The 27,008-nt window shown below is 39.1% G+C and overlaps 2 protein-coding genes across 3 annotated transcripts in view; one reads left to right on the forward strand and one right to left on the reverse strand.

Annotated features, from left to right (window-relative positions):
• The first annotated feature begins 1,925 nt into the window (after positions 1–1,925).
• GLDN (gliomedin) lies at positions 1,926–18,466 on the forward strand. Its single transcript, XM_066558869.1, has 10 exons — positions 1,926–2,033; positions 6,084–6,135; positions 8,241–8,258; positions 8,913–9,011; positions 9,194–9,340; positions 9,982–10,107; positions 12,812–12,895; positions 12,978–13,103; positions 13,829–13,979; positions 17,315–18,466. The coding sequence occupies exons 1-10, from the start codon at positions 2,001–2,003 to the stop codon at positions 17,772–17,774; spliced, it is 1,296 nt and encodes a 431-aa protein (XP_066414966.1). The 5' UTR covers positions 1,926–2,000; the 3' UTR covers positions 17,775–18,466.
• A 1,303-nt stretch (positions 18,467–19,769) lies between these two features.
• Positions 19,770–27,008, reverse strand: part of DMXL2 (Dmx like 2) — a 47,599-nt gene continuing 40,360 nt past the window's right edge. For both annotated transcript variants that reach the window (XM_066558871.1, XM_066558870.1), the window contains 7 exons: positions 26,358–26,418; positions 26,154–26,281; positions 24,480–24,557; positions 23,796–23,887; positions 23,172–23,224; positions 22,336–22,553; positions 19,770–21,235 (listed from right to left, as the gene is read on the reverse strand). In XM_066558871.1, the coding sequence (XP_066414968.1) occupies positions 21,026–21,235; positions 22,336–22,553; positions 23,172–23,224; positions 23,796–23,887; positions 24,480–24,557; positions 26,154–26,281; positions 26,358–26,418 (840 nt within the window). In that variant the 3' untranslated portion in view covers positions 19,770–21,025. The remainder of the gene's footprint in view (positions 21,236–22,335; positions 22,554–23,171; positions 23,225–23,795; positions 23,888–24,479; positions 24,558–26,153; positions 26,282–26,357; positions 26,419–27,008) is intronic.

Raw genomic sequence — 27,008 nt, forward strand, 5'->3', positions numbered from 1 at the left:
GATAAAATGATTTGTTTTCCTGGCAGCTGGTGCAGTGCTGCACTTTGGGGTTGTGGGAGCAATGCTGAGAGCACAGTGACACCTTGGCTGGGGCTGAGCAGGGTCACCTGCAGCCAGGGGCTGGTCAGAGCCTCGTGCCCTGGCACTGAGCAGGGGCACAAGGAGCTCAGAGGGAGCACAGCCAGGACAGCTGACCCCAGCTGGCCAGGGCATTTCCACACCCAGGAATGTCCTGCTTGGTGTAGATATTTTGGGGGAAGCAATCATTCTTGTCACCCTCACTGACATCAGAAAGGCTATTCACATTTATGGAGGACTTTGTGATACCTTCAGAATAGTTTGCCAAGGCCCAAAGCCTCAAATGATTTTTCAGCAAGTGTTTGCTCATTTGGTTTTGTAATTATTCCTGAGACTATCTTAGAGTAGGTTTAGACTTGATAGAAGGAAGAAATATTTTGCAGTAAGTGTGGTGAAACACTGACATGGGTTGCCCAGAGAGGTGAGAGGTGCTCCATCCCTGGAAACATCCAAGGCCAGGCTGGATGGGGCTCTCAGGAACTGGGCCTGTTTGAAGGTGTGCCTGCTCACTGCACAGGGGGCTGTGTTAGGTGACTTTTAAAGGTGCTTTTCGGCCCAAACCATTCTTTGTTTCTGTGCTGATAAGCTCTATGCCTTTGGGTGTATGGTGATTTTCTTCTTTCTCATCTGCCATCATGGGATGAGATGGAATGATTGGTCTCTCTTCTTTCATCTTGTTTCACCTATACCTGTAGCAGCTTCATAAGGAAACTCTCCAATGCAATGCCTGAGGACACCAGCACTTTTTGCAGTAATTTATTTCAGAGAGATGAGAAATTTAATATGATGGAGTTGTTTTCCTATGTCTGCTTCTCTACTGTGCTTAGGCAGCCATAGCAGAACTGAGTGTATTAAGTTCAGATTTGGTTTGACCCAGTAGTTCATCTATCAATGTACCGTGGGATTAGCATGAATTACAGGTCAATGGTGTAGTTAGAATGGAGACAAAATTTATGTGATCAGTTGCAGCAGAGATTTGTCACTGTGACAAAGGATCAAAGCCTTCTCTTGTAGGAAATTTGGCATTCAAAAGCTGGGGGTTTCTTGAGGTCAATTTGAAGTGGTATCAATGTAAGAAAGTGCATGGCTTTGATTTGAAATGTCAACCTTAAAAATAACTTTTTTGAAAAGTGTTTTTGAGTTCAAGACCTTTCACATTCTTCATGAATACTTGGTATTCGAATAGATTCTGCTATATGCTGTAATTCATTTTCTTATCTTGGCTCTGAATTAACTGATAACAAAATTTGCTATATTAAAGGTATCCCACGTCACAGAAGGTTTAGCAGTGGTGATTTGGGAAAGGTCTGTGCTTGAACATCTTAAGCAACAAGGCAATTTTTGTAAGTGAATGACACATGGTATTCATAAGAGAGCTCAGTGATGCTATGAACTGCAGGACCCGCGTCACGGATCTGTGTGATGACAGGATCTGTCCAACGGAGGGGATTTTTATTATGCAGTCTCACTGCTTGCCCCCTGGAAAAACCCATGTACAACATCAGCCGTTTGTCAGCGCGTTTGGGTCACACGCTGCGCCAGGCGATCCCCCTCTGGAAGTGACCGAGGGCAGTTCCCCGTCCTGCCCGGCTCAGCGGGGACAGTGCCCAGCCCCGCCGCGCCCCCGCACTCCCCCGGCCGCGCCGATAAATGCGCGGCGGTGCGGGCGCGGCGGGACGATGGAGGCGGCGGGCGGGCGGGCGCTGCTGGCCGCCGTGGGGCTGCTGTCGGCGCTGAGCGCCGCGGGCACGCTGTTCCTGCTGGCGCAGTGGCGGGAGCTGGGCGCGGCGCTGCGGGAGCTGGAGGCGGCGGGGAACGGCTCCGTGCGGGGGCTGCCCCCCGGCCCCGCGCCCGCCGCCCGCACCAAGCGCAGCCGCCGCGGGGAGCGCGCCCGCGGCCACGTGCGCGCCGAGAGCGACGAGATGCTGATGATGCTCACCTACTCCATGGTGCCGGTACGGCCCCGCCGGGGCTGCCAGCGGGCCGGGGGGCGGGAGAGCCGGGCTTGGCCCGCCTGCAGCCCCGGGGCGGGCCCTCGCTCGCCTTGGCTCCTGCTTGGCCGCTTTACCTGGAGAGAACGCGGTGCTCTGCCCCGCTGCCTGCTCTGTGAATGCGGCGCTCAGAGCTCGCAGGGTACCACCCAACTTTGCAAACAAAGGGAGGGAGGCTGGGTGTGATGGGTGCTCACAGGGGTCTTAGGATGAGACTCTGTGTTTCTATGTTTCAGATGGATTGATTTATTATTTTTTGATATATATTATATTAAAACTATACCAAAAGAATAGAGGAAAAGATTTCATCAGAAGGCTAGCTAAGAATAGAAAAAAATGAATAAGGAAAGCTTGTGACTGACTGAGACAGTCTGGACAGCTGGACTGTGATTGGCCATTAATTAGAAACAACTACACGAGACCAGTCACAGATCCACCTGTTGCATTCCACAGCAGCAGATCATTATTGCTTACATTTTGTTCCTGAGGCCTCTCAGCTTCTCAGGAGAAAAAATCCTAAAGAAAAGGATTTTTCAGAAAATATCATAACTACAGTTGGGGGTTTAGTGAAACTCCAAAATTTCATTGCAATAAGAAGCTGTCCAGTTTCCAGCATTCCTGGTTTTTAAAACTAACACCACTAACAGAGCCCCCGTGTGTTTTGTGCTGTTCAGCATCTCAGCGTGAGGCACTGGACATCACCTGACATCTCTTTGAAACGGATAATGCCCTTCCAGTAAGTGCTGAATTTGAGACGGTATTTGATGGATCAGGAGAACTGTATGTCCTTTCTCTGGGAGAACAGCACAGTTTTTTGCACATCAGTGAAAAGATGATGTTGCTCAGTAGGAACTAATGTCATGTAGTTGAAAAATTACACAGGTTGTATAGTTGAAAAATTTTGAATAGATTGAAATGCTTTTGCCTTTTGAGCTAGAAGAAATGCAAGAAAAATATTACTATTGAGACAACTTTAGTGGAAACTGTCCCACTAAGGGCTTCAGGTCTACATGCACAAAAGTCTAACTCAGGCTCTTACTCGTGTATTTATGTTGCTGGTTTAAAAAACTGTTTACAGAAAATACCTCTTCAGTCATGTTCTGATGGCATTTTTATTAATAAACTATTGCAATCCTCATTTTACAGTGATAACATCTCCATTAATATTAGAGCTAATGAGAGTGTAAAGCACAGGTGTTCAAAGCATGGAGTCTTGATAATGACTTTGTTTGGGTCTTAGAATAACTTTATTTTAGCTAGGCCCTTTAAGTTGTTGTGCTTTGAATTTAGAATTTGCAGCACAAAACTTCTGCAAAAAGTAAAAATCTGTAAAGTCACATAGTTTTGTACTCAAAACTGTCTTTTAAATAACTTCTTTTAGGAAGTCATCCCTGGATTTGGCAGCTGCAGTTTGTTTTGCTCCATCTGATATGAATTGCTTTTTTTGAGTCCAAAAGATCCACAAATAAAATTACTGGGGAAAGGATTCTGATCCTTATAGGGCTTGAAGACAGTCAATGCCATTTCTGCTAGGTGCTCAGATTGGCATCATTAGCTGCAGGTGAGTGTCTGGATAATTTTGACAATGGCCATTAAGTGTGCTACTCTGTTGTCAATAGGTACCATGATTACATTAATTACATTACATTAATGTTATTGCCCTCTCCAAATAGGACTGAGCACACTGTGTATATTTGAACAGCACATGGTCAGACTCTGCACTTGTGCCTCTAAATGTCCACTGTGACTATGCTGTGTGTGATGTGCTTCATTTAAACCTGTGTATCCTGCAGGGAGCTGCCTGGGAGGGTTTGATGCCTTTTCATTCTTACTCCCATCAAACATTTTTCATTCTGGCCACTGCACAGTGTGTAACTGTGTGCAGAATCATTTGCTCAAGGGGAAAAGAGTCCTTAGAAAAATATTCAAGCACCCCCTCCTCCCACTCCTGCATTTCTGTATTTTGAATCTAACTCCCACTAATGTCATTTGAAGACTTGGCTGCTTTTGTACTGTGAGACAAAGTTCCTCAGAGTTGGTGGGATGACCCCTGTGGCACTTGTGGCCCCTGTTCAATGTGGGCCTGAACAGAGGCTTGGTCTGAACAGATTCTCTCTGGAGATTAGGTTAGAGCTAAATCATGTTGGCTCTAATAACATGAGCATATTTTTGTTCAGGGCCTCTTATTTAAGTATATGTATATTTATTTTGCAAGTGAGTAAAAATAGGAAACTGGCAAATCTGCTGCTGCAGAAAGGCTGATGGGAGGGTAACAGGCCAAGATTCAAAGTGTGATTTAAGACAGTGCAAGAGATGTGGATACCAATTATCTGAGTAATATTTCATCGTTTAGGGGTTTGTTTTATTTTTATTTTTCCACAATTTCTCCATGAGAAAACTAAGATTTTAGCATTTAAATAAGATATTTTTATCTGTAGCTTTTCTTAGTGATGATGCTGGTTGTGAAGGGTATCTTTCATAGCTAAGCTGGAAGTTTTGTCACAGGCTATTTGCACTCCTTGAGTGCCATGTTTTTGAATTGTCACCTGAGTCACACTGACTGGTAGAAGTAGTGCTGCTGAGATGATTGGAGGGCCCCAAAGTAAGCTGTGATCACTTCAACAACCTCAACAGAACTATTTAAATTAGAATGCAGTTAGAATTAGAGTGCACATGGACAACATGTATTTTACAAATTACAGGGTAGGAGCCAAGTGTTTTTAAAGAATGTGAGGGGAAAGAAAACAAGCATATTCTGACATTCAAAATCAGTTAGCACTTCTCAGCTAATTTAAACTGAGTCTGAAATTCTAAACGTACTGTTCCAGTACAGTCTGGAATCAGTACATTCTCAGCAGGTATCAAACAGAACAGGAACTCATTGTCAAATATGGTTTGGTTTTGCAGCAAAAGGATACTTTCCACTAAACTAATTATCCTCTATTTGAGTCTGTTAAATTTGGCAGTTGAAACTAATGATGCATTAATTTAAAAAATGATGATTGACAGTGGCAAATAACCTTGCTAGGATTAAACTTCAATCTGCCTTTCAGATTGCCTTGCACTTGTTCCTTCTGTCTCTTGGGACTAGTGCATTCCATTAATTTCTATTAGTTGTAGATAGAGTAACTGCACAAAGATCAACAAATGTGCAGCTCTGGGTAAATGGTTCATAAATTATTACTCATTGCACAGCCTTGAAATAGTGACCCTTTGTTTTCTGGCTATAAACATTAGACTTTCCCATAGAGAGCTGAGGGACTTCCAGAGATCATGGTCATAATATTTCTGCTGTTTGATTTGATGAGTCGCAAAATGTTTTAGTGTTGACTCTCATTCTGCAGGACACGTAATGTGAATGTTTGCTCAGCCAAGAACTCTGTATTTTGTAAAGATGACTCCTCTATTGATAAATTTTAGTCTACTCTAGATTAAAAGCCTCTTTATGAACATGTCTTCCAGCTTGATTTGATAAAGACTTGTCTTTTTGCTTGAATTATTTTGAGTGGATGAAGGTCCATTTCAAATTTGTACATCTTGGCTATTCAAAGATAAGAAAATGCTTACTTGGAACACAGGTCATCTTTCTCCCTGGGTATGCTTCATTAGAAAAGTTTCCATCACTTAATATAAAATAAAATTGAATGTAGTTTTTATTGGTTGATAATTGGATTTTAATACCTTCTACTGATAGAGTCCATGTGTGGACAACCACATGTCTTCCAGTAATGTGTGAAGTTTAATGACTAAGTGATGTATGGAGTTTTCTGCCCAATATTTTATTCATATTTTCAGTAAGGATTAAACTGAGGTCTATTGAACAGAGTCCTATGAGAGAAACACTGCCCAAAGAGATGGATGGTGTCACAGTGTTACAGAATTCTGAACAGTTTATTCTAATAAGCACAGAGGGCCAGTTGTATCTTTGGGTTTGGAATTATTTCTGTAGGTCAAGTGAACTGGATACTTTTATGAAATGCATTGTTTTCAACTTTAATTTCTTTGCAATATTAGGTCCGAGTGATGGTGGATTTGTGTAACAGCACAAAAGGGATATGTTTAACAGGTATGTTTGCTGCCTTAAGCATCACACCTATGTTATCTCCAGGAACCCAGAAACAGTGTTTTCAAAGAACCTGAGGTCAATAACGGTGTCAAAATACTGCTATTATCAGAATTTTAAAAAAAGGTTAATATGTACCACTTTGGGACTTATCAGTACCCTTTGAATATAAATGCTGGAATTTAAGGAGCTCAGTTGATGCTACTTGAAGACATTTCTCTTTGATGTAATTTTCATAAACAAATCTTTTAGACTTGGGTGTTTTAAATACCAGCTGAGGTTTAGTCATAATATTTTTGCAAATGCCACACTTCAGGCCTAACACAGGAGGAACATGCAGGGGGTAGAAACTTTCTTCCTTTGTTACAACTGCAGTGGAGCAGTGGCACTTAGTGAAGTCACATGTCACCAGTGAGGACTGGAGCTGCTGATGGCTGAGTCACAAGAAGGTGTGGAAGGTTTTGTGGGGTTTGGTGAAGGGTGTCAGGTAGCAGCCAATTTAAGAGCTACAGTCTAGCTTTGAGGTCTGTTACAGAATGAGCTGCGTTCCTTTTGGAAATGAGAAGATTAGAAAGAAGCCAGATTTATGAGTTAAAGAAAATGCTTCACTTGCTGTCTGGTTTGAATTTTCAATAAGGTCCATTTGACTCAACTGATTAAACATAAATGAGAACTACCATTGTACACACAGATGTTAAATAATATTTCTGGAGCCATACATCAGTTCTGATTGCAACAGTGGCTGAAGCACAGACAATCTAAGTTTTGGATTTTTTTGGGCTTCAGACTTGTAAATTCATGTTACTTGGTGCCTTTTGCACCTATTTCTCTCTTAACACCATTATATGAGTGGCTTTCTCTGCTGCAGGCCTCAATGACATTCGTGGCTTTTCAAGCACCTTTCCTATGTATCTTATGCTTGTACAAGGAGCCTCAGCTTTAGGGATGAGGAAGGAATTCAATGCACTAATGGATGTAATATAGTGTGAAAGAAATAGCCATTTACTGGAAAACTGGCAGAAAGATGTTAACTGATATTACTGCCTGTGCTGATTAAAAGGGATGATTCCTGTAATGGTATTGTAAAACGGTTTTCACTTTACTCATAATGCTTCATAATTAATGCTGAAAATTGTCATATTTAGGAAAATCTAGTAATTGCTGTTATTTTCTTTTGTAAAAAGTGATTAAAATAAGAGAGTACTTTGGCTGGATAAAAATGTTCACAGAGTTAATTTGGTTCTTTAATTGCAACTGTCACCTTTGTATTCTCCAACTCGTTTTCCATTTAAAAATTTTTTTGATGTGCATTGGGGATCACAGATGAGGAATCACAGACATTGTTCTGGTTAATCTTTCTTTACTCTTGCCTGCTATGCTTGCTTCTCTTTAGGGCCCTACATCTAAGCTGTCTAAGAGTGAGGCAGATTTTTCTGTATTACAAGTTGCTGAATGACTGAAGCAAGTCCAATTTCTAAATGTACCAACCAGTTTCTGTGGGAAGCTTGATACAGACTGAATAAGTCACATGTGGAAAGTCTGACTGTAGATATGAATGATAAGACTTTTTTTTCCTACTTAAATAGTCTTAGTCCTGAATTGCAATCTGTAAAACACAGAAGTGTGGCATGTATTTTTAATGTGTATCCAACAGGATTTTAATTGTGACATTCATCAGTATTGTAAAGCCAATATTTTTTCTCTAGAAGAGGTTTTTGAAGAAGACTCACATAAAGGAAATATGACTGTGATGTGTCTTGCATCCATGGCTTTGTGAAAGCACCAAAGCCCCTGACAGTGAGGTTACATTGCAGAGGTTGTTGCCAAACTTTTATCAATTGAAATTTGAAAAAAGCAAAACGTTTTTATGTAAAGGTGTTACTCTTTTGGCAAGTCTGAGTTACTGCTAATGCTCAGACACTTATTTATAACACAAAGCAGTTAAACAGATGCTCATTTTGAAATTGGAGGGATTTTCTTACCCTTTTACTGTTCTGATCTAGTGCTCATCAGTTCAGTTTAGAATTGCTTTGTTTTCTTGCTAGGTTAAACTCACCATTTCTTCTTTCTTGTGTTGTTGTTTTTTTGTTCCCTTTCTCTTGTTATAGGCCCCCCAGGACCCCCAGGTAAGACACTTGGACAAGTGCAGTAACATTTGTGTGTAATTGAAACAGTTGCTGGTATAAAACATTGAAATACAGAAATGTATCTTCCACAAAGTTGTGTTCCTTTGCTAATTAGAAAAAGGGAGGGTTGAATGACTGCCTGCCTTTATAATGCTTGTATTTAAGTCAGTTCATGCCCCTTCTGGGAGAGGAGAGGTTTCAGACATTTTAATTTTCTAGTGGAGGGAGTAGAACATTTGATCAAAACCAAATTAATATATTTAAGTGGCATCTACGTGAAGAGATTAATTTATATATTAACCTCCCAAGGAAATTGATATTATAATTTAACACTAAAATGATCTTTTAAAAAAATATTGGTTACTGACTACACCTTCCCACCTCCCCCATAACTTTTCCTCCTTTCTTATTGAATTCTGTCTCAGTTCTCACTCAGGTGGTTTGCAAGGCTATGTTATGAATGGTTATTTGCTTTCTTTCTGTGCTGCTTAACCTGTGAGTCTGCTTGGAGCAATTCTCTGTATCAGAAAAGTATGAGTTACATTTTGCTGGGGTTTAATTATATAAATAAACATGCTGCATGTAAATATAGTAGATTTCAGGGTAACTTGCATTCAACAGAGAAAATCCAGTTATACTGTTTGGTTTGATCAGGGCCTCCTGGGCTGCCTGGCTACAATGGATCAGATGGAATCCCAGGAACTCCAGGACAAAAGGGAGAACCAGGAGTAAATGGAAAAAGAGGAAAAATAGGTACAGCTTCCCTTCATATTAGGTTACAATGCTGCTTTGAAATCCAAAGAAATTACAGCTATCCAGCTAAATACAGGTGAAAAATATAACTAGAATGGATATGGTTTGTAGTAAAAATATTTATTAATTGGTGCTTAATACTGGAGCAGTGCTCTTGATACTGAAATGGTTTTTATTTCTAGGTTTGCCAGGACCAAAAGGTGATCAAGGACAGAAAGGAGAACCAGGAGAAATGGGTTTGCCTGGCAAGGATGGTATGCCAGGAGGAAAAGGTGCAAGGGGATCCAAGAGAAAAAAGGGGGATGCAAACAATGATGTGATATTAGAAGGTAGAGAAAAGTGCTCTTGGGAGTCCTCTTGCAACAGTGTACTTGACAGAAAAAGATATGCTCTACTTCTGAAGCATGAATGTGATCTGCAAGGGCAGGACCAACCTGTACAAATAGGGTTTATATACACAGGGAAGTCTGAGTATTGCTATGCACAGGAAATTGTTCTCTTTGCAGGGCAAGTCTTCACAAAAACCTTTGTGCCTGGCCCTTGGGTTGAAGTGTATCTGGATTTCACCCTTTCCAGAATGCTCTCATACATTTGACTTCCTCCTGCTCCAGTGTAGTTTTATTTTTCTATTAGAAAATGAGGGGCAGATTTCCACTCAGGAATATGTGAAGCAGCCAAATATAAAATGTGTAAAATTACAGCAGTGTAGCATCTGACATGGTAACTCTCTAGTGGGCCTGTAATCCAGACAGATAAAATGCATTGATGTCCTACTCCTTGTGAAGCTCTATCTGGTTCACTTTCTAACAAACAGCATTTCAGAGAGTTTATTGCACCGTATTCTGTACTCAGGCACCTCTTAAGAAAGAGAGAGGCTGTTCTGTGGCTGTCCTGTGGACGCATACAGCTCTCTGCAGGCTTCCTGCTGCCTGGGGAAGGGCTGTGTCCTGACACTGCGTTTTGTACCCAGGTGCAAAAGGTGAGCCTGGACCACCCGGGCCCCCTGGACCTCCTGGACCCCCAGGGCCTCCAGGAAAACGTAAAGGTAAAGCCAAAGTGGAGCTTCAGGAGAACATCTACAGCAGCAAATGCACAGGTTAGTGCTTTCCAGTGTTCCTTTCCATTAAACCAGGATTCAACCATTGCTTCAAGGTTCAAAACAGACAGCATGAGTTTAGTTTTCTGGCACCACTACAACTGCATAAGCTTAAAGCTGAACATCTGCTCAGGTGCTTTGCTGAAATACAGTTTGTGTAAGGCAGCAGGCTACCTTCATGTTAGTCTTTTAACTGTGTTTTGGTAATGCTCAGGCAAAGTATTTACAAATGGTGTCTTCTATGAGGTGGGATAAATTTGGAAAGTAAGAGAAATGCAGCTGAAACAGTTGGCTTTTAGATAATGAATATTTAATTTTAGATGTAAATATAAACCCCTGATTCTGGACATTAAAGTGTCAGAACAGAGCCCAGGGAGCCTCCTTTACAATGGACAGGAGAGAGCTGGAGCAGAAATCTCATCCTATTTGAAATTCAGAAATGCATGAACTGTTGTATGAGATAATTGGGCCATTTGCTCAGGTTGCCTCTTTTCAAGTTTTGAAACAAACTGAAATGCTTTGGAGGATAAGCTCTCTGATGGATTTCTGATGGATTTTAAATTGCAGCAGGAAAATGGGAGTTACACTCAAATAACTCTGCAAAGATGAGATCTTCCTCAATGAGCTTTTATGTTTTATGACTCAGCAAACCATGAGATCTTATTACCAAATTTCAATGAATAATCCAGATTTTATAATTAAATATTCATTACTATTTCAAGGAAAGAAAATACACATGCTGAATTACAATTGTAATTAACTTATTGCGTAAGAATACAAGCCTGGCTTTTTCAAAATAAATTTTGAATCTGGTAAAACTTAGTTTCTTCAAGGGAAGAGAATAATTAGTTGGAAGTGCAGGTATATTTTTTCTCTCTGGTACTTTAGTGAATTCTGGAAGAAACAAAACATCTCTGCTCCATCCTTCCCACCTTCCCCAACAGACCAAATGAATAGTTTTAATGACTTTTAAACTCCTTTAACTCTCAACCAGAATATTTTATGATAGGAAGCAGCAGGGTATTTATCTTGGTTTTTGATGGGAAGAAAGTAGTGAAAATTTCCCATAAGAATCTCTGATTGAAAACTGTCTCTTTAATTTTAGTTGCTTTTTAATCCATGTAGCTGGAAGTACTGCAAATATTCTCAAAGGCAAATAGTGCACTCAGCTCTGCTACAAACACTGACCTGGCCCTTGGCTATCCTATAGTTTTAGATAAACTCCTGTACAGGAAACTGCTCCTTCAGTCAACTGCATCTATTAGACTCAGCCCAAGAAAAATCAACTTGTGCATTGCAATTTATAATTTCTGCTGAGTGATTTTGTTTTTTGAAATATTCTGGAAGTATTTTGGGATCAGAAGCTGGAAGGGGATCTCAAGGGATTGGTAAATTCTATCTATAGGCATTCAGCTTACCATGGCTGGGTGGACTGTTTGTGCCTTACTTGGAGATACACTGTGATCACTTGCAAATTTTCAATGCCATCTCACCAAATGCCCTAGATAATGGATGGGAAAAATACATGTTGTTCTTGCTCCATCTTGGAGTAGTTTTCTTCTGCATGAACAAAAGGAGGATATGACCTAAAGGAGAAAACAACAATGCAGTATTATCTGTCCTTTCTTTCCTGTATGTCATGGTACCCTTTCAGCATTACTTTATATTTTTTTCCTATTTTTAACTATCTTTGTCACTTAAACTTCATCACAGACCTGTAAATCCTAGAAATATATTAGAAGGCAACAATGAAAATGCTAAAGTCTAAAAAATGTGCAGCCTGTGTGTAAAGCACAGCCTGTGTGAAATGCTTTAGATAAAAGTTAAGAATGGAATTAGAAAACAAGGCTACAATGAAACCAGCAGAAAGATGAGAACTGTTCTCTGTGGTTATTCATTCTAAGCAAACTGAAATGTGTCACATTGTTTTAAGGGCAGAAGTGATACTTGGCTCTAAAGAAAATGGTCCATAAATAATTTAATTCAGGCATTATTTTAAGAGTGAATGCTAAGAGAAAATCCAGCCAGCTAGTCCTTAAATTGCTGCAGGGCAGGGAAAAATATTTCCAGGTGTTTGATTCTAATGGGATTCTAAGCATTTCTATGTGTGTAAATAATAGAATGTGTCACTTCCCTTAGTATTTCATCCTGCTTCTTTAGTGGCATGGATGTCAAGCTCATGCATTATGTACTCAGTGTGCATATTTTATTGCTGTCTCGGGCATTAACAGCGTGAACAAAATGTTCTGTTGCCAACAGGATTCACTCTCTCTTCTGGTCTGTGGGGATTTGTGCATGAAGGTTTTGTGTTTAACAACTACTCCTTCCCAAGAAATGCTTTTTGTCTTACTACTAAATCAGCCATTTTCCAGCTTCCTCAGCTGCCTGAAGTTATGTCATGAAAAGGGCAACTCTCTCTTCCTAAGTAGCAACTCAGAAATTCACAGCTAAGGAACTAAATCTATTCATTTAATTAGTTACTCCTCAAAGTTGACTGTCAGCCTCAACACTTCATTTCCTAGGCAGAAGTGAGAGCAAGTCTTTTCTTATCTCATTTCTGACCACACCAACATAAGCATTTTTTTTCCAGATGAAGCAAAATCCCAGTTACCATTCCTTTATTTTAGTGGAGTCACTGATGTGTCCATCTATCATGTCAAATAGGGTAAAACATGTCATTTTTCTCTTTCTCCCGCCACCCTAGATGAGATTTGTGGTGTACCAAATGATGATACCCTCGCTGGAAAGGCTGAAGACAGAACCCCAGAACCCCCTTCAAAAAAAGCTGGTAACCTGCTACCAAGTGTGACTCGAGTGCTACTTTCTCTCTCAGTGTCACAGATCATGGACATGTGCTTTTTTCCCACCAGAATGTGTCATAACGTCTGTAGGAAGTCCTGATCAGTATGTCAGTGTACAGCAAACGTTTGGAACTTGGATGAGGGAACCTGCAAACATAAGTGATGAAAGGATTTGGCTCACCATGCATTTTTCAGGTATTTTTAGTAGTAGTCACTGACCAAAAATCTGTTATTATCTGACATTGCTTCCTTAATCCTTTCAACCTAAACTTGTAAAAATGATGAGTTTTTACCCACCTCTTTTTCAGAATATTTTCCATATTACCTGTTTAACACTTGACTATACATATGGCTGTAGGCATTTTAGACATATCTTTAGACATTTTCAGAGTCAACATCAGATTTTTAAAATAGCTTTATTTTAGGGTTTTTTTTTTTACTAAATCCAAGTTTAAATGTCTATTGTTTGTGGCCTTTATCCTTTTCTTTGAAGAGTTTCTGTTTCCTATGGCTTTACTTCCCTAAATTGTAGCTCGGAGTTTTGCCTTTTTGTTTAGCTAGGCATGAAAATGAGGCAACTGCTGCATAAACTACATTTAGAGCAGGAAAATGTCCAGGACCTAAGTGGGAAAAGGAAATATTTCTGCATACACATAAAATGTGTTCAGAATGAGGACCTATTAGGTCTGTAGGAAGCAGGCTCTTGATCATCTTTTCTATAGATTACTTTTGTGTATCTCTGGATTCTTTTTTCACCTTCCAGCAAGTTGAATCACTACTGAAAACACAAATATGATTGTTTGTCTGATAGTTGATTGAGATGGACTTTCAGTAGAGACTGAACTTTAGTACAGAGATCTCAAAATTAGATGAACCAAATGATAGTCCTTTTTTTTCAACATATTTTCCTCTTTGTTTAGGAAACTATATAAAAGAATATGAAAATTTCGATGCCTTGCTGAATGGCAGCTACAGGATCATTAACATCACAGGATTTTTCTATGGATGTGGTCATGCAGTACAAAACAATCATCTCTACTATCATCAGGGAGGAACCAGTTACATTCAGAAGTAAGTCAAAGATAGTTGGCCTAAGACAAATGAAGCTGTGAAAGGAGGAGCAATGGGTTGAAGTGCCAGAGCTGAACCTCAGAAAGCAGACAATTCTCCTTGTAGCATTTTGTATTTCTTTTTGGTCCTACCTAAACAGGAAGAACAGAGGAATGGTTCAGAGCTTTTTCCAGAACAGAACAACTCATTCTTTCCAATCTGTAACAAGAATATGGGCCACCAGCCTTCCACTTTGTGTGTGCAGATGTTGTGGGAAGAGGAAAACTGGGAGAATAGCTCAGGACCACTACTCTGCTGTGAGAATTCTTTAGGCATTGTTCAGCCCTGTGTCTCAGGGGTTCACCTCTGCAGTTACCATGTCATAGAGCAATAGGTCCCCAGGATGAACAGATGCCATGTGCAGAGAGGACAAGAAATTCTCCTCTTGGCTCTCCTGGGATCCAACTAAGTAGATCCCGGTTCTATTGAACATTACATCGCTGTGGGTGTTTTTCAGCTTGGATTCTTTGCTGTGTTCATAATCACAAGAAAGAAGTGACAACTGACTAAGGAATTTGGGTACCAGAAGAAAGGATTACATTTAGAAGAATAAGCTGTGCACCTACCTGCATCTGAGTCAGAAGCGGTTCAGCTGCAATGTGGGAGGTGTAGGTGGGTGGTTTTGTGGCCATGACCTACTCATGAAACTTGGCTGTGCTCTGTTGCTGTGCTCTGCTCTGGCTGGCAGCAGCAGGGAATGCTGCTGGCACAGAGGGGTGCACTGAGACACCTGCTGAGGACAGGATGACCTGGAGAACTGCACATTCCACCAGGGGGGAGTGGCTCCAGTGTTTGATTTCCTCATAATAAGAAGTTTCTACTACTTTCCTGATACATCTCCCCAGACTAGAACTGAGAATTACATCTCTTATTTAACTTTCTACTGTGGACAGAGACAAACCATACAAATCAACCCCAGAATCTCACCTTGTGGGAAGAGCCAAAGACAGTCCAAGGGCAAGTGAAAGATTGCTTGTTCTTTCAAGTTCTTACACGACTCTGATGTCTGAGCCAAGAACATTTACTATACTTTGATGTCTGTTCCCAAGCAGGTGTGAGTGCTGCCTTCCTATACTCGTGTGCATGACAAGGAATGTGAGCAAGCTGCAAGGATTCTATAATATTTATTCTGCCAAGCACAAGCTCACTTTTTGGCAGCCTCCTTTAAACATATTTTGGCTTTTTCTCAGGTAGTCTGTAAAAGACCATCACTGTCTAGGCCATACACAGTGATAGGGCAGAGATTCCTCCCCTTTGCTTGCATACCGTTAATCGGGAAATGCCTTCATGTACACATGAACACAAACTGTTGGTGGAATTTTCAAATCCTCTCAAGGAACAGTTGAGAAATGGCCTTTCTGTTCTGTTCTTCACTCTGAGATTATTTACCTTCAGCACAGACAGAATGAGGCCCTATGGGTTCTGTGACATTGAAGTCCTTGAATTTGGGCTCCATAAAAGCTTCTGGGAATTGTATTGTTTTAATGGAAAGTAGAGGTGAGGATCTGGTTAGTCCATTTTGCAAATGTTGAAAAAACATTCAAAAAGAGTTTCTTGTCATATTTAAAAGCAGGTAAAACTAGGTTTGTCTGAACCTTGGCAGGTTTTCTCATGATGGTCAGACCTCCAACATTGTGATAGTTTCATTCTTTTTACTTTGTTTCATAACATGCTTTACTGTCTCTGTTATTTTTGATTGACTTTGTTAATATTAGTGATCAGAAAAATGTTTGTAGCTTGATTTCTGGTGGTTGATGAAACTATTACACTATATCTTGTCATTTACTCCAAGATGTCAGAAGATTAAAGAATTTCAGAACCGTTTGGAATTCCAGGCTGGACTGTCCCTGAGTGGGGGAGTCCAAGAGAACCTGGGAATTAAACTTCACTTTTTTGCTCTCTTCCAGATTTTCATGTGTAAATAACAGGAAAAGATAGGGTGTCATGTGCTGCAGAACTTGTGAATCTTGAGGTGCTTTCTATCTTGTTGGCTTTTAATAGAAAAGAATCCTGAAAAAAATCTGCATTTCTGACCAACTAGTCCTGTTAAGGTCTGTCCTTTTAGCCCTTGCATGAGGTTATTTATAGATGTGAAACAATGAACAAGATTAACAGGGTTGACATATGTATTTCTCAAATCTCTTCCAGCCTTTAACTGTTTTTTTTTTATTGCACATACATGCTGCTGGAATATGGAGTTGCCAAGATGTGAGTTTTACAAAAGCTGAGGGGAATGACCTAAGTTGGGTATTCTTGACTTTTCTTACCATGATTTTTCCAATATATGCTATCCATGCTGCTTAAACAGAAAAATTATTCTTCCAGTATTGCATGTTTCTGGATCTGAACTGTTCCTGTGATTAAGCCTATCTTTTCAGGAAAAATACTTGCAAGTGTAGCACATTCCTTTATTGAGTAGCATTTTTCCTTCCTTTCTTTGAAGCATGGAGCTGTACAGTGAGAGAGAAGTCAGACACTGAAACGTGCTTCTTTGCAGAGGGCATTATTTAAAAAGATAAAGCCATGCTCTCCCTGCCTTTGCTGAAGCCCAGTGTTAGTGGGTGATTAAATGCTGACAGCAGATGTGTCTCAGGAAGAGCTGATTACCCTCCTAAAAGGACCAGTAAAGGAACATGATTTAGCTGCTCACTGCTCCTACCCTCAGATTATCAACCTATTAAGGAATCTCAAGGAATAAAAACAATTTTATACATCAGAGATGGAAATATTCAGGCTGTCCCTTTGAGGTCAGCATAAGGTCACCATTTTGGCTCTGCAAAAGTAGGATTTTAATTCCTTTGATGTCTACTTGAGTAAACCACTGCATTATCTGGACTGTTTTCATCAGAGGAACTCCGAGACTAGGTGAAGCTGCCCAGAATTCCTCCTGCTTTGGTCAATCACATTTTCTTCCTTTAGCTCCCACCTAGTCCATAAGCAAGCTTTTGTACAGATTCCATTTCCCAATTTTGAGCCTTCACCTGGTATTCAATTCTTTTTCATACCCATTCCTTTTAGTTGCTTCTTTCATCTTGGTGCTAATAAAGCTCATAGACTAAATAAAGTGAAACCTACCAAAAGCAAATCCATGCTCTTGTGCACCTTTCAGATTGGTTATGACTTTGTAATTTTCTCCCGGTGCTTTGGAAGGTCCTTTGAGAACTTAGTCTTAAAAGACATCAGAATGCTCCTTGAATAGGTATTTTCAACACCACCTCTATCAGTGATTCACCACCCTGTGTGTGTGAGATGAGCTCTGGTCACCTGTACTGAATCCTTGCTGTATCTCATTTCAGGGTTGGGCTCAATACAGACTCGCGGCACACCCTGCACATCAAAAACGCCTTACACCAGGGCAAGAACTACCTCTTCTCTAACTCCAAGACATATTTCAACATAGCAGTGGATGAGAAGGGTCTTTGGATTATATATGCCTCAAGCACTGATGAAAATATAATGGTAGCCAACATTGATGAAGAAAGCTTCTCTGTCAATTGGCACATCAATACCAGCTATCCTAAGTCCAAGGCTGGTAATGCATTCATAGCATGTGGCATTCTGTATGTTACTGACACTAAGGACATGACAGTAAGTTTTGCTTTTGATTTGCTGAAAGGGAAGCAGATTGATGCAAGGTTTAAGTTACGGTCTTCACAGTCTGTTCTTGCTATGCTTTCATACAGTCTGCGAGACAAGAATTTGTACACGTGGGAGAATGGAAGCTTAATGGTATACCCAGTCCATTTTGGCAGATGAATATATTTTCACATGCTACCTTTGACTAAAGGATCTGTTTAAAGCTCTATGACATACACATGGGGGGGTCTCTTCACTTGGTGTCAGTTTCTGTTTGCTGATGGTGGTTTGTGAGTGTGTATGAAAGGGAGCTCAGGTGCCTTTGTATGAACACACTTAGATTACCATCCTCATCTTTTTAAAAAATTGTTGTTCACTATTGCAGATGGCACACAGCATAGACATACTTTTGTTTTTCCCGTTACTCAGCTGATAATTGTGTCTAATGTACATTGATTATTCCATGGTCATGTGCTCAGCAGAGACTATTTGTAACTTTTTTTTACAATCATCTTCTCTGCAATCATTTTCTAGTCAGTGATGATGGTCTAATATAAACACCTAAATAATGAACTTTTGTGTACAAATACCTTTGTCACTTTCATTTAATTTCCATGGATTCTGTGTGACCACTTTTTCTGGACAAAGTTTTAAAAATCTAAAAATAATGGGAATGGAAATACTTGTTTAAATAGAAAAAAAAGCAGAAAGCTTAAAATTTGACAAGTCAAATCAACTGTTAATAATCAAAAGCAAAATCCAGCTAAAGGAAAATGGAATAATGCCATTAAATACAGCTGAATAGACATGAATTGTGTTTCTTTAGAATTAAAGACATAACCATTATAATTAAAATTTCATTTTTAACAATATTTGAGTTTCTTGTGTTGCTGCAGACTCTTCCTTGGCTCTCACTGCCATGCAAACTATACCAGTATAACTTGATTATAACTATTTAATAAGGCATATTACTAAAATAAAATGTCCCCACATTCATCCACACAAATGAAATCATAAAATGAAGGGTATACTTTTTTGCTGCTATTTTTAGAATCATCATACTGCTTAGTGACTTCATCTGTTGTTAACTGTAAGTCTGAGACTGCCAATTCACATTCAAATTTTTGAGTTAAAGGTGAGAAATAATAGGAATTTTTTTATTTTAATTTTGTTCTGGTATTTCAGATTTCTAAATTTAATGGTGGAACAAAAAGCTCTCTTGTTGTTTTATGTATCTAGATTCAAAATCATGCTCTTGGAAAACCCCTACCTAAATTTCTAAGCTGCCTGTGCATATTGCTAAACTTCATGGAGTGCACTCAAATACTTAGGAGCAAAGTGTTATTTAAATCCTGAACTGCACTGAGCTGTTTAATACCTGTGTGATCCAGGCCCTGTTGAAGGGATTAATGAATTTGGGAATGTCTGTGCCTGCAGAACCTTGTTTAGGAAATCTGCTGGAGGAATCCCTCTGCTGCAGCTAAGCTCCAGTGTGTGGCACAGGGATGGCTGGGCTCTTCTGAGGATACTTGCTGTTATCACTAAGGCCTTGCATGCTAAGGAGAGAGATGCAGAAGGGAACAAAAATCATGATTAATGCTTTGAACTAGTTAATACATCAGAACTCACAGACTAAAAATTCTACCTATACCTGTGTGACACTTCACGCTCCAGAGCTACAGTTCTGTTGGCTGCTTGTGACTTTTATGGGGGCATGAAGGTTTTGGTTGGCAGTTTTTTTCATGTTTGTTTGATTGTGGTATTTTTTCAAAAATGGAATTGTGGCACTAATACCACAATACAGCTAAAATACCCCAAAAGTCAGCAATATACTTGGGCAAATACAAAGTCAGATGTGATATTTTCTAGATAATGTACCTATCTCAAAGCTTGGTAAACTTCTGCATAACATTGTTGAAACACTTGGATCAATCTCTTGGAGAAGGAATAGCAAGGAAATTCTACCTCTTTTGTCTTCTTCTTGCAGCTGTGGAACTTAATTCTGTTAACCTTGCACTTGTCAAGAACAGCTGAAAACAAAATGTAAACAGCTAATCTTTTTTATTTCAGTACAGTCTGAGGTCAAGTTAAAGCTAACTTGGGAAGTATCCAGTCAAAGTACTGGAGATTTAGATAAATCTGTTTAAATATAAGGAAGAGTTCTAGAATGGGCTGTTTCATGAAATAAAAGTAATTTATTTAACTTACAAAGGGAAAACTAAACAGTGACATTTACCCTTCCTTCTTTTCATACTTCTCCTACTTCACAAGCTGCAATTTAAAATCACCTTTGGAGAAAGGTGCTTTTTATTCTAGTATATCTTACAATACAGCACAGACATCAAAATTTCATTGGAAGAATAAGACAGTTTGTTAACATTTAAATACACAGACATCCATTCCAGTCCTTGAAGAACATATTTTTTGTTTACAACAGAAAAATACATCTGACAACAGTAGCTAGTTATATTACAAGCGAACAATATTGAACTCTGCATAGTTTATACAATATACTCTGGTAATAATTTAATTACCAGTTTTATCCACTATTTACTAGCTGGCCACATAAAGCCTGACATTCATCTGAAATGTGGCATTATATGTTCCATTGGTATTCTCTTAACAGCTTCATTTAATGAAGTATTTTCTGGACAAATGATTTTCAAAACTCAAAGCTGACTAAAATGCTGGATGTCTTCACTACAAACATTTAGTGCTTACAATACATTCCTAAAGTAAAGGCAGGTGTCCAATAGAAAACATAGCTCAGAAAGAAAGGAAAATACTGTGCAAATTAAACCCCATCGCATTTAAAAATGTATTGATGTGCAAGTTACAGTATCAACTGTGCAATAATACTAACTGGGAAAAGAATCTCAGCATAAAATAATACATCTCTCACAGTACATCCTTGATTGCACATGTTCCACGGCGTTTGCATCCATTACACTTCCTGCAGAAATCAAATACACTGAGTCCTCTTAATTAAAACTAAACTATTTTACAATGAGAAGTTGTACACATGCTTCATTTAGCGGGAAAAACTGGAATAAAAGTAATCAGAATCATGTCAGAAATGCTTACTGACTTGTAGAGCCACAGTGCTTGTGAAGTGACTGACAACTGTCAGGATCTTTACAACACTCACAAAATGCAGCTTGTGGGTTACTGAGCAATAACCCCCCATGACCAACAATACTGGGTTGAATTCCTTGCTTTTACAATCCAGTACATGCATTTCCTCCCCAGTGATCCTTATGGGCATAGTCAAAATATACCTGCTGTGAAAGTGTTGGTTTTCTCCCCATAACATTTAATGCTGCAGTAACTGATTTGAAAGGAAACACAATGTTTTCTTTCCACAGTGCATATCACTGTGTTTTTAGCTACTCATAGGGACATTATAGAAACCAGGATTAGCTCACAGAATGCTACAGAATGTCAAAAATGCCTGAAGGTACATTGAAAGCATTGGGAAGGACCCTCATTTTCAGTGTGCCATCTGCTCCACAGGAGAAGATACGATTGCCTTGCACAGTCTCAATCTGCGTGACACCAGCACTAATATTTCTGAAAAGGGATTGCTTAGCATGTTCATTTTTAAATGAATGAATTAAATTGTAGCCAGTCAGTCTCCACACCTGTATCAAAAGAATGACAAAAGGAGATAAATTATAAAGGATTTGTATTTTCCCCCCAATGTTTCAGATTCCTGGCTGTTTTAAACTCTATTGAGAAAGATAAAGGATATTTTTTGTTGCCTCATTGCAACAATTACTACAAGTCCAAGAGTATTGAGAGGCTGCTGATGCAGTGTAAGGCTGCCTTACTGTGGACCAGCTGGGTATTGGGTAGGGCGAAGTTTCCCTACGTTACCTGATCAGAGTCCTCCTCCCAGCTGCCCCCAGGAAAGCTGCAGAGATGGAAAGGTTGCATTTTCATTTAAAATGACTTAAGGAAATGCTTTCCTGCTAAGGAATGCTGCAGAGATTAAGCTGTGCAATTAATAAGTGTGCAGAGTGGTAGGAAGCACAGCTGCCTGTTCTGTCCTAAGCAGCAGGAGCCTCAGCAAGGCCAGGCCATGAAAGCCCCTTTAAAGCAGTCATCCAGGAAAGGAAAGAAACTGTATTCACCTTGTCTTTGCCATATTGTATTTCCTTCCCTTAGTATTCAGGTAAAATGGCCCTTACAATAGGGACTGTATTTCTGTGGTGGTTTGTATTTTTTTTGGTGTTTGTTTGTTTGCTTTGTTCATTTGTTTTCATGTTGGTGTTTATTTCTTGCTACTCTGACCTCTCAGTAGCTGTCTGGGGCTACAGCATCAGGAGAAAAAATAGAATTTGGTGATACAGAAACTTTACACAATGTTGAAGTTGCTGAGCGCCCCCTGTGTTACAAAGAAATGTCCAACAGCAAAGCCAGAATATTTTTGAGTGAAAAACAAAGGTAAGATTTCAGAACTGTGCACTTTGCTTTATCCACTTAAAATTAGTCTTGCAACCTTAAGAAGACTATCCTTTAGAGGGGGAAAAAAACCTACTTGCTTCAGTAGGTTTTCAATGCCTACCAGTACCTTTCAGTTTACAGCATAAATGTAAAGCAGGCTATACCTCAAGTGTAGGTTTGGGGTTTTGAGGACTGTTTTTGTTTTGTTACTGCATTTCTCTGGCTATTTCCATAAGACCAATACACTGCTTCAGCCAAACACCCTCCTCCAGAAGCCAGCTCCTCCATGCCTTACCTTCATGTTGCCTTCAGCCGAGCCTGTGACAAAATAGTCCTCGGAAGGATCCAGGGCAAGGGCCTTAACAGCTGACTCATGTGCTTGGAAGGTGAAAAGGATTTGCCTCTGCCTGATGTCAAAGATGCAGATATATCCCTTCCTACCTCCAGAAATGAGCAGTTGATGCTTGGGTGCATACTGAAGTACTGTGGCACCATGGTCATGACAAGTGAAGGCTGAGGAAGAAGGATGTCAGAATTTAATAGATTTGAAACTGTAAGTAGCTCTCAATCTTAAAATGACTTTCTTCTCTAACTTGCTACCTGAATATTTTCTAACTTTGCAGACACATTCCTTCATATGGATAATGTCTTATCAGCTGACAGCTTAGTGATCTCATAAGAAATATCTAGATCTAATGCACAAGAAAGCACCCTCTGCAGTCTAAGTTACTTTAGAATACAGGGTCATACCTGAATTTAAAATTTGAGAAAATATAAAATTCACTATATGAAGTTCAGATAAATTCCTGTTTTAGAGAAAGTATAGCTGATCTTGAGCAACCTGGCCTAGTGAAAGGTGTCCCTGCCCAAGGCAAAGGGAGTGGAAAGAGCTGATTTTTAAGGTCCCTTCCAACCCAAACCATTCTATGATGTTTTTTCTTCATACTTTTCCATATGGAGCAGATTAACATCATGGTAGAGAACATGCAGAACCAGGTGCATGTATTAATGTGCAACACAAACTTAGATCTGCTCCCCAGGATAAGGTTTTCCCCTTGCCCCAAATGCACACACAAGCTGTCTTTCCTTAGTTAGTAAGAAGCAGAGGTTTAATTTCACCAGAGTACTTACCATGTATAAGACTGTTACTAGATGAAACCAAGGTGTCCCAGAGGCACACATTTCTGAGGGAGAAAAAACCAAAATCATTATGGCCTATTTCCAGGTGACTCATGGGGTGCCATGACTTCAAAAGTGCTCATATTTTATGTCAGTCTAGAAGGCAGAATTGAACACTCTGCAGTCATTGAAGAGCATTTGCAAAGAACTAAGAGTTTTAATTATTTTCTTTGGTCTTTTATGCTTCTTAGTGGAACTATACCTTCTACCCTTAAAATGTGCACTGATCAAAGGTTGTATCAAATAATTATAGAAATTATTCTTTTGAGAGAAAAAGAATTATCTTGCTTTGCTGAACAGATTTCTACCTCCAGCAACAGCATCATGTCAAAGTAGTTGCATTGGGAATACAACCTGAAAAAACTGGTCAATTATTGACCGCTCCTCACACAAACAGGACTTGGAAACAAGCAATTGAAGAAATGATATTCAAAGAAATTATCTGGCAAGTTCAAGCTGTAACAAAACTTAGAAAATGAGCCTTAAAATGTCAGCCACGCTAATGCCCAAGAGCTTAACATGTTAAGGGTGATGAAAAAGTAGTTTTGAAATTCTTCATTGTTTCTTTAAACACACCTGTTATCATTGGATTGTCCCGATGTAGCAACTAGACTTGAGGAGGTTATAAATGCAAAGTCACTTGTGGTTTTACTGTGGCACTGCCAACTCTATGAAAAACAAAACAAACAGAAAAGTGCAATCTTACCAGTTGTTATTTGCATCAAAAGTTAACTACTGACAGTCTGATGTCAGTGATAACAAAACACAAAGAGTCTTTGAAACAGAGCTTAAAAACTTACAGTTTGAAACTGAGAATGGATCAATGGATTAAAATCCAGTATAAAATGAAAGGATATTACAATAAGTGACAAAGAACAAATCTGCAGTATAGTGTATTAAACAGCCTGAGTTTTAAATTAGCATGGTCTTCATGTTAAGAAGCAGTAAAATGTATTGAAGAGTGTATTTTTACTAAGTTTTGGGGTTATAAAGTCATTAGTTGTGGCTCTGATTATTAATTTAAACATGGGCAATGTTGAAAGAGTATTTCTAATTACACTGTAGCTTATGGTTATGGTGCAATTGGTTTTGCAAAGATGTATCACTGAAACTCTGCAGTTTTGATGAAGTGTGCCAATTAAAAAGCAGCAAAATCAAATATGTCTCATTTAAGTTCTATGCTCTGGGCCTGTCTCAAGTTTCAAAGACTTTGCTTTTCTCTACAATAATAATAACAATTAAAAAAATCTGTTTACTTACCAGATAGGGCTTAGGATTTGAGGTGGTTTGGTTTACTTGCCAAATACTTAGAAAACCTTCACCATCAGCAACACCACACTGTAAGGAATAAACTGCATTTATTAACATGACATGGTGGTTACTGGATGCTTCATGATAGTAAACTGCTGACTTCAGGGTAAAACCCCCCTGAACCACCAAACCTTTGCCTGCAAATTGAGTATCAATAACAATGATTGTCAAGATAAAAAAGAAAAACTAGTTTAGAAGCCAAGTCAGTTCAGTGCTGATTGTTTAATGATTATTTAATGATTGATGCTCTCCTGCATACCCAATTCTTTTCTGGAGATGGAGAAAGCATGGAAGCTTATCTTTCAAATCCTAATGTTAGATGCTAAAGCTAACAAAGGCATCATTACTCCATGCCTCTACTTGAAAATGCTTTAAAAAAGTCAGATGCATGATAGCATGCCATAAAAGCATGGTAAGAACAATTTTGGAAAGATTGTAGTCATGAATGGTAAAACGAGTGAGCTACATTTATTAACCAAAATTAACAACATTTAATGTTGTATATTCTATGCAGCATGTTCTGTAAGTATTTTACAAAATAATTTTAGAAATATTTAGAAATACTTTTTATATTTTCTCTTTTTAGTTGGGTTTCACAAGTCCTGCCTGAATGACCTTCATGTGAAGCACAGCAACAAATACACCTTCATTTCTGACTTAAGATTGATTCCTACATAATGGTAAGACTGCAATATCTCAAAGCACAATGAAAACACATTTTTAGACTAAGTTTAAATGACATTCTATGCCACCTGAAAATAGATTTGCTGTGAGATACTTTATATTTCCAGCTATTTCACCTTTGCTGTTTTATAGCTATGTACAGTTGTGCCCAAACACCTTTAATTCACTTTTTATAGCTTTTAACTATAATGAAGTGAAATATTTAGTGAGTAAAAATGCAGACAAGACCTGTAAAAATAATAGAATGGTCAACATGAGAAACTGAAGAGGTGGGTATTCCTCCCAATTTCTTTCTCTACTCTTCTTTCTGCATTTCAGATCCCTCATAGAGTCACTTCTGGCCAAAGCATGTCTTTTTGTACTCTTTCTGCTCTCTGCTCTAGTGGAGTACACTCACAGCCTTCAACTCATGGGCTGAATTATCCCTGTCTTCCAGGTTCTTCAAGCTATTGCATTCTGTGAAAACTTTATCTTGCCCAGAATGCAAAGTGGGAGGCACTTCTTGAAGACCTATACTAATTGACAGCTGGGCTTGACAATTTTGGGAGTCTTTTCCAGCCTTAATGATTCTATTATTGATACAACTGTGCATCTATAAAATAAGGAATCTCTGTAGTTTTTAAAAAATATTTAATTTAAAAAGGTCACCACATGGGAACACAGATTTCTGAAGAGGGAGAACAAATAGGGTGAAAATGTGGCAAATAGAATATGGGATAGCAGTGTGGAGCTGAGAGAAGAGAAGGCAGAATAAGGGTCAGGGTTTATTACAAAGCTTCCACATGCAGCCAAAATGCACAATACAACATCATTGTTCTAGGGCATCCTAAGAGTTCAGCATGGCAGCAGTAAAACTGCTTTAGAGGCCACAGCACAACCAAATGTTTCCTTATGAATAAAAACTCCAACCCCCCTGAGAGCCCTACATGTTGTACTTACCTTATTTCCCTGGGCATTGAAATACATCCTTGTCACCCTGGCATTCCCAGCCTGCTGGAAGCACACCAGCTGCTGTGGCCTGGTCCACTCAAACATTCGGACACTTCCATCTTGTGCTCCTGTAAGATCTAAGATTAAAAGATGATAATTAATAGTACAGTATTTTGTAGAAAATTATAAACTCCATACTAATGATTCACTTACAGTATTGATGGACTGGATGTGAAGCCATTCTCTTGACGTTATTCAGATTTCTTTTAATCAGCTTTATATGAAACAAAGAAAAATTAAAATAATTTTGAAAAATACAAACACACATTAAATTTTGTTTATACTATTACATGGTAAGTGTCCCCTAGTTAAAAAAAAAATCTGTTAAGCTAACATTATTTGAATGGTCCTACATCAAAATTCCCATAAGAAAGAAAACTGTTGGTGGTTTTTCACAGACAGGATGGGACTGCTGGGATGTGTTCCTTGAGCTTTATTGCAGCACCAGTGTCATTACATGGCTGAGACAATTGGAAGATGGCAACAGCTCACATCTTGCCAGCAGCAGCCAAAGATTTCTTTGTTACAGAGCATTTTAAAAACGTTCTAGCCAATATCATATTGCTAAAGCTCACTGACAATTGTTCTAGCCAATCTCTAAAAGCACATGTACACCTGCTTCACACAATGCTTGCTTGTATGCTTTCTATTAACAATACACAATACTTCATTATTAAGCTTAAAGCCTTCTACTATCTTGCTAAGCATATTATTTTGCAGTCTTAAGGTCTATCTTGGCCAAGGCTAATACTCAAATTATTGTTTCATATCCTTGCTTGCTGTACTATTGTAACTTTTCAACTT

Source organism: Molothrus aeneus, chromosome 13, assembly GCF_037042795.1.
Source record: "Molothrus aeneus isolate 106 chromosome 13, BPBGC_Maene_1.0, whole genome shotgun sequence".
NCBI classification, from domain to species: domain Eukaryota; kingdom Metazoa; phylum Chordata; class Aves; order Passeriformes; family Icteridae; genus Molothrus; species Molothrus aeneus.